Source organism: Paramormyrops kingsleyae, chromosome 12 (genome assembly GCF_048594095.1).
Source record: "Paramormyrops kingsleyae isolate MSU_618 chromosome 12, PKINGS_0.4, whole genome shotgun sequence".
Taxonomy (NCBI): domain Eukaryota; kingdom Metazoa; phylum Chordata; class Actinopteri; order Osteoglossiformes; family Mormyridae; genus Paramormyrops; species Paramormyrops kingsleyae.
The window spans coordinates 6,869,199-6,876,948 of NC_132808.1; the positions used below are offsets into that span (position 1 = coordinate 6,869,199).

At 40.6% G+C, this 7,750-nt stretch overlaps 1 protein-coding gene across 8 annotated transcripts in view; it reads right to left on the reverse strand.

Annotated features, from left to right (window-relative positions):
• Positions 1 to 7,118, reverse strand: part of LOC111837739 (sorbin and SH3 domain-containing protein 1-like) — a 36,784-nt gene extending 29,666 nt beyond the window's left edge. For 4 of the 8 annotated variants that reach the window (XM_072718550.1, XM_023800055.2, XM_023800052.2 and 1 more), the window contains exons 1-2: positions 6,914 to 7,118; positions 2,777 to 2,900 (exon numbers count right to left, since the gene is read on the reverse strand). In XM_072718550.1, the coding sequence (XP_072574651.1) occupies positions 2,777 to 2,900; positions 6,914 to 6,961 (172 nt within the window). In that variant the 5' untranslated portion in view covers positions 6,962 to 7,118. Of the gene's footprint in view, positions 1 to 610; positions 698 to 2,776; positions 2,901 to 5,996; positions 6,024 to 6,913 lie in introns of those variants that run through there. The other 4 variants (XM_023800056.2, XM_023800054.2, XM_023800053.2 and 1 more) reach the window with 3 other exon arrangements.
• Positions 7,119 to 7,750: the final 632 nt, after the last annotated feature.

Here is a 7,750-nt window from a genome sequence, read left to right on the forward strand (position 1 = left end):
GGGGGGTGACAACATGTTCACAACGTGACCCGACGGAGTCACCGATGTGTCACAGATGCCCGTCAGATATCTAGCAAGCTAAATATCTGGACCTGCCAGCGACTCCAAATCCTGTAGGTGTGAAAGGTGCTGCGACTGGCAGTGAGTCCGGTAACCAGCCACAGCCAAGGAGAACGCAAACTGAGCCTATGTCCATCCGATCACAGGCGTGCCGCTGAGCCACAGTCAAGGAGAACGCAAACTGAGCCTATGTCCATCCGATCACAGGCGTGCCGCTGAGCCACAGCCAAGGAGAACGCAATCTGAGGCTATGTCCATCCGATCACAGGCGTGCCGCTGAGCCACAGCCAAGGAGAACGCAATCTGAGGCTATGTCCATCCGATCACAGGCGTGCCGCTGAGCCACAGCCAAGGAGAACGCAAACTGAGCCTATGTCCATCCGATCACAGGCGTGCCGCTGAGCCACAGCCAAGGAGAACGCAATCTGAGGCTATGACCATCCGATCACAGGCGTGCCGCTGAGCCACAGCCAAGGAAAACGCAATCTGAGGCTATGACCATACGATCACAGGCGTGCCGCTGAGCCACAGCCAAGGAGATTGTAATCACCTGTTGCCTGTTATCTTCGGTTTGTCCTGTGTATATTAGTCCGCGTTCAAGTCTGTTTCCCCAGGTCCGTCATTGACGTTTGTACCGTGTGGTCTGTGTATTTCATTCTTTTCCTATTAAAAAACCCGTATTCTGGATCTCAGTCGGCTCGATTCCCCGCTTCCTGCTTGCTCGCCCGACACGGATCCTAACACATACCCTGATGCATCCTGAATGGGGGGTAAATCAATATGTACACATTGTTAAATTTATGAAAGAAAAAAATATCTGCTAGCCTTGTAAACATTTTTTAATCAGGAAAGTAATTCAAACACTACCTGCTGTGTACAACTTCTCCCATCCCTGTTGTAATTATTGAGTGACAGCATTAAGCAGTTTTAAGGACATTCATTAGTATGGGAGAAGTGATTTGATACAATATTTGTAGCAGCTTCAACCCTTTCATTGACTGGTTGTGTTTAGCAGTCTTTGGAAAAACTTGGTTCTTCTTAACAGCAGACAGATAAATGGAATTTTGGAGGAAGGAAGGTGTCTTATGAAATGGTGGGTCAACAAGATACAAATTTGCTCACTTAACCATGCTTCCAGTCTCCCTTACACACTCACACAGCAAGACCTCGGCCTTCCCTTGAAACATCAAGGCCCTGCCACATCTCTCACCGCAGTAATATATCTTAATGTGAAGAATAGCTCTTTTAAGGATGCGTAATAAGACATGATGCAGCGGCTTAGCTGTTACAATGCACACAGACACAATGGGCAATTTACGGATATCAGTTCACATAATCTCATTAATCTGCTGAAGGAATCTGAAGCTCACATACACATGGAGAGAACAATCAAACTCCACACAAACAACCAAGGTGTTGAACATGCAGCGATCATAGTGCTTTTACAGTATAATGGAATGACTCAGGTCTTGCATTAAATTTGTGGACTGGAAATTAGGAGCCCAACTGACATGTAACATATGATGTTGGCCCACCAAGAACTCACAACTCAAAACAAAGAAATACTGTCTGTTACTGCAAAATTAATTCTGGTGGGTGGGCAAACCCAAGGACATGTATTCTGGAGTGGGTGAGCATCTTTCATCAGTGTTCATAATGACTGGGCAGAGAATGATAACAATGTTAATGTGCAAACAGCTGACACGTTGCCTGCACTCTGCAGTTTCAAGCAAGTACAGTTTATACATGTGCACTGTATGGCCAAAGGTATGCAGATACCAATTCCGCTAATTAATATGGGTGTCCACATACTTTTAACTACAGGATTTCAGCATAGTCATTAAGCTTTTTTAAACAATAGTATGTGTAGAATTATTTACTGATATTTAATTACATTACATTGTTTATAAGTCATTCTCCAGGCCCCCCCTACAACCCTGACTAGGATAAGCGGACAGAAGGTGGATGCAAAGATGATTGATGAGCGTCTGGGTGTCTGGACATTGCACGTACTCCCCATCTTGTGCAGGACTCCACCCCCCACAGTCCGAAAACATACAGCACTGTGCAAAAGTCTTAGGCAGCCAAAGAAAATGTTGAAGGCTATTTATCTGGGTTGTATGTGTATATTTGCTCAGAAAAAAGATAATTTAATATTTGAAGATAGGCAAGTTAACCATAACAATAATAAAAATTAACAATAATTTCTTCTGTTCTCCAAAAAGTGACTGATATTCTGGATGGCTAGATGAACGCGGCTTCAGTTCCCAAACCTCTCCCCAGGGGCACCTCAGACATTACATGTATTTATTAAATTACACAACCAGTTCAAATAATTAATTAACTCAATTAGTTAAATAACTCGCTGAGATATTGATTAGCCAAACAAGGAGGGGTAAGTGGTCCATCCAAAAAAAACATTGGATGATTACTGCAATACTGGGGTGACATTAGGAGTGGTTTTGAAATTGCTAAGCTGATACAGTTTGACAGACATAATGTATGTTTTACACCAATATTAACATAATTTAAACACAATTTTCATTGACTATCTAAAACTTTTGCACAATATTGTACATTTAGGTGAACTGGTTTCTCTAAGTTGCCCGTGGTGTGAGATTGTGTGAGTGTGGATGGTGATTCTCCAACCTTGTACCTAAGAGTTATTTGCTGATTTTCTATAATACAGTGAATCTAGCTATGCCTGAAGCCATACCTTGGCAAGGTGAAGAGGGTCCAATCCAGTGTTTGGTCAACCTGGTCCTTTGGGACCCCAAGGACGGTCCAAGTTTTTGCTCCCTCCCAGCTGGAAGCAAAAATGTGGTTTGTCTTGCAGTGAGCTGGGAGAGAGCAAAAACATGGACAGTCTGGGGGATCCCAAAGGACCGGGTTGAGTACCACTGGTCTAATCCAATTGAGGATAGCTAGGCAGTTAGTGAAGAGATACAATGTCTTACACAGTTCTTATATAAAATATGAAAATATACAAACACTGAGAAACTGATGTTAATTTTTGTATTTCTATATAGAACATATAGTAATTTAATTTCCATTTTGGCTGGGAAACATTAATTCCTAATTAACTCATTTGTTGTAATATAACTGTTCCATTATTAGTTACTCTTTACACTATCTGTTTACTGTTGTTAATTATCAAAATAACACAGTTCATTACTGCATTTGGCAGGTAAGTCAGCATTGCCAGCTACATGCAAATCATCAACCAGTTTCTGAAATATAAGCAGTAATCCTCCTTTAAAACCTTGTATTGTTACAAGGGGCAGTATATTACAGGTTAATGCAGAAAATGGGGAAAAAATATGAATGGCATTTAAATCCAAACAAGCTTTGTTCGAACTAGTATATTTCTTGACAATGCCAGCAATGTATATAAGAAATGTGATTTATTCCTTTTCTTTATGCCAAACCACTAGCACAGTACAGAGTTAATATAACTCAGACTAATAAATCTTCAGGCATCACTCCTTATAAATGTACAAAACACATAATCCTCTCATTCTTGGTTACATTCACATGCCAGTACATCACAAGTCATAATAAGCTGTCAACAATAAATGTGGGTGAAATTATGCTATCGTGTTTCACGGCAGCTGAGCTGTGGTGACAGGACAGTAGGGCAGATGAGGAGTGTAATCAAGGCCCTGTAGACACAGGAACCTTGGCCTTTTAAAATCTGTCATTTGACTCACTGAAGCCTTACATTTTTGGGGTCTAAATTCCCCCCACGGCCCTGCATGTCAGGGTACTTGTGACAATATCTCCACATTCGCATGGGTATCCTGGCTCAATCCAAACACATTCAGGTGTTTCAAAACACTCCATATTGCTTGATTGTGGTGTGTGAGTGAATATCCTACGATGGACTCGTAGAGTATTGTACCTGATTGTGTGCGTGAGTGAATATCCTGTAATGGACTGGTAGAGTATTGTAGCTGATTGTGTGTGTGAGTAAATGCCTTTCGATGGCCTGACATTCCATCAAGGGAGTCTGAGACCTGGGTCCTGTACTTTCCTATCAAAGCCCCCAGTCTCTCCATGGAAAGTAGACTGAATGGCTAAAAAGGCATAAGGGGGCATTTATTTAGTTATTTAACTCTTCGTTGACACTAATGGTTGGTGACAGATAAGCTGATTATTTATAAGATCCTAGATGATTTTCGAATGTTATGTTTTCAAAAATTTAGCTGCCAACTTCTAATAAAACACAGGATGCCGCTGGCTTGCCACGTCAATGCCCACAAAGCTCAGTGACTCTCAAAATTAATTGATAAGTCGATTTCCTGTCTATCTTGTCAGAATAATTACACCTGTTGTTATGAGTTTCATTAGTCATTTGGCCAGCCCCCCCCCTCCCCTCCCCATCATGCACTGCTGAGACAGAAGGGTGCTGTTTGATGTGGGATTATTATTATTGGTATTAGTGGTTCTTCTCTCGTCCATCTTTATTGCTGAGCTTGTGGAAATGCTTAGTGTGCTCAGAAACCCTAGAAGAGAAACCCCAGAGGAATTTATTAGTAAAATTCCAGCAGAAATTTCAGCTGCAGTCCAGTGCATTTCTAGACAGCTGAGCTTGTCTACATCAGCCGTCATGATTTACTGCTCTGCTTTACTGACAAACAAGTGCAGTGTGTAAAATATGGTGTTGCAGTGGGTTCCAGCACAACAAACAATGCAGTGACTTGGTTGCAGAAAGGAAGAGCAGCCGTGGTTTAGGAGAGAGCACACTGAACTGAGCCACCATTTATTTAAGATGCAGCAGAGTGATGTGCGTCACAGTTTTTTTTAAAGCAAAATGACTCAAGTAACTGTTTAGGTTACAGCAAGAAAAGAAGGAGTCACAGCTTGTTTCAGATATGGCAGAATGAAAGCACCACAGTGGTTATTTTATTATTCTGCGTCACAGTTGGGTTAGGGTACTGAAACAGTGAGGTAGTGCAGGTCTTACAAAGGCCACCTTTTTCAGGTCCCATGAACACTTTTGCTACACCCCCACATGAATGGGATAAGCGCCTTCTCAAGCTCTTTGATTTTAGCACCAAGCCTGCATGACTGCAAGGGTGGGTCATAGATGTAAAATGCTCAGGGTATTAATGAGCTGCTTCTTTGTATTAAATTGGTAACATTGCTTTGTATCCATGTGATTAATCGATTTATTTCTCACTTTCTAATTGATTGATTTGTTCATTCTTATTCTGTGACTGGTTGATCAGAAACAGTGCCAGTCTTCAAACTTTTACCACAAATCCAATAGCTGTGTACAGTAGAAATCCACATAGAGAAGGTGCCAGTTTTGGCCAAATTATATTGATTTGCTTAATTTTTCCAGTGCCAATCGGTGAGGAACAGAACTGTAAAAATAAAAATCAGTTTCTGGGTGAACTTGAAATCTTCTGACACTCCACCAAACACACTGTCGAATGGAACCTTCAGTAATTAGTTAGGGTTGTGGATATATTTGATGTAACAGGCATAACATCCATGTGTAAAATTACAACCGTTATGACATACAATAAATATTTTCAAAGTGACTGCACCATAGTGATGCTTTCACAAGGCATGCTTTAGCCTGATGTGCCCTCAGAAGGACTCTCATGGTGCGATCGCTCACGGTAACCTGTGTAGCAGCTCCGAAGTGACAGACGGTTAGTGCTGTGGTTCTTTATGGACCGCTGTAAGCCCTGTCACCATCTGCATAGCCCCTGACAAGTTTTCCACTTCAACACATGCTTTACACATAGCAGCTTTGTCAGTGAAGAAGTATTTACGCACTTTAATATAACTGTAAGAAGCTCCCTCCCCCAAATTATAGAAACCAAGAAATAGCTGGACACGTTACCTCAGGTATCTCCCTTTGACTGGGGGGGAAATAGACTTATTGTCACATCTTAGAAAATATGGGCGAAAAAATTAATTACCTGTCAACATGTTTTCGCAGTCTTTGGGCATAGTGGTAATGACTGCTTGCCAATATTAAATACCAGTGTAAATATAAGTGCCATTTATACACCAACTAAATATATGCATAAGATTGTGTGTGTGTGTGTGTGTGTGTGTGTGTGCGTGTGTGTGTGCGTGTGTGGATTATGTTTATATCACATTATGGGGACCAAATGTCCCCCACAATGTAATAAAAACTTATTTTGACGTTGTGGGGACCATTTTTTCAGGTCCCCACAAAGATCTGTGAATGCTATCAAAAAACTAATAATGCCAAAATTCTTGTATTTTGTCTGGTTACTTACGGGTAAGGTTAAGGCTGGGTAGGGGTTAAGGTTGTCATGTTGGGAGTTTTCCCCATATAAATGAATGGAGAGTCCCCACAAAGATATAATTACAAACTTCTGTGTGTGTGTGTGTGTGTCTTTGCTTTGTTGACATTTTGAGATTGTGTGATGCTTGTATTCTGATTCGAAGGTCAACCTTCAAGACACTCATGAAAAGTGAAAGGTTTTTTTAAAGGTTGTTTTTCATTAAAAGAACAGTCTTGATGGATGTCTTACTCAGATTACAGAAATCACAGCACATGAAATATTTTAGGTAACACCAAAAATAAATAAATGAATCTCACATAGCTGAATCTATGTGATATAAAAAGCTTTCAGCAAACTACTAAAATTATATGAACAGATATAATCAAGTTCAGTAAATGATTAGATGAGGGATGCAGTATATCACTATTACTATCTCAGGTTCAACTGATTTCTTGTTTTTCAGTTTTTAGCCACAAGCCTCAAATTCGCCTCTTGGAATGCTGACTTTCAGTGCTGGATCAAAGTACATGCCAGACAGTCACGCAGTACCATACTGAGGCGGCAGAAGAAAACAGTCTTACCAGCCATGAAGTGTCTCTCAAGCCCCACGTATTTGAAGAAAGCAGCATTTGTTCCTAAAACCCGAACATTCCCCCTTTTTCCTTTACATGCTTTGGGGTTCCTCTCGAGGTTTAATCCAAGTCTGATTCCACTTTCAGGAGGCAAAAGGCAAGATGGAAAGTAGGGCTCTTGCTGGAGTATTAGTGTGGTTTGAGCTATTTTCAGATGCAGACATGCACATCTACGGAACTGAAAGGCATTCCGGGGGTCAGGCGAAAAGTGACATCACATTCTGACTTTGCATGAACTATCCAAACATCCCTGCTACATTAACACCTCAGGAAACCATTAAAGGCAGAAAAGGAATTTTCATGAAAGATAATACACTTGATCTCTGTCCCTGGCTAAAAAAGGGGGCCTGAGCTTTCAATTCATACAGCGCAAAACCTAAATTCCTACACATGAGAGAGACAGGGAAGCCTTACACAGTGTTTATTTTTGGTGAGGCTGTACACCAAGAACTCTCACAGGGCAGTTAAGGAACCACCTTTGTTCACTGGATTTAGTCAATTACTGTCTTTGTATAGCATCCAGATATTGTACCAAAAATATACAAATATATATATATAATAAAATACTTTAGCCCTGATAAAAATGATGTCACATTGAACTCAAGCAACAAATATATCTTCAGAGGATAATATGTGTTTTATCTTACATATAAAATGTAGTTATAAAATTATATTATATATATATAATATAATATATATATATATATATATACACACACATTATATATGTGGGAGTGTAGCTCTGCTGGTTTGCACATCAGTTCAAGTCCAGAGCGATTTCAGTGT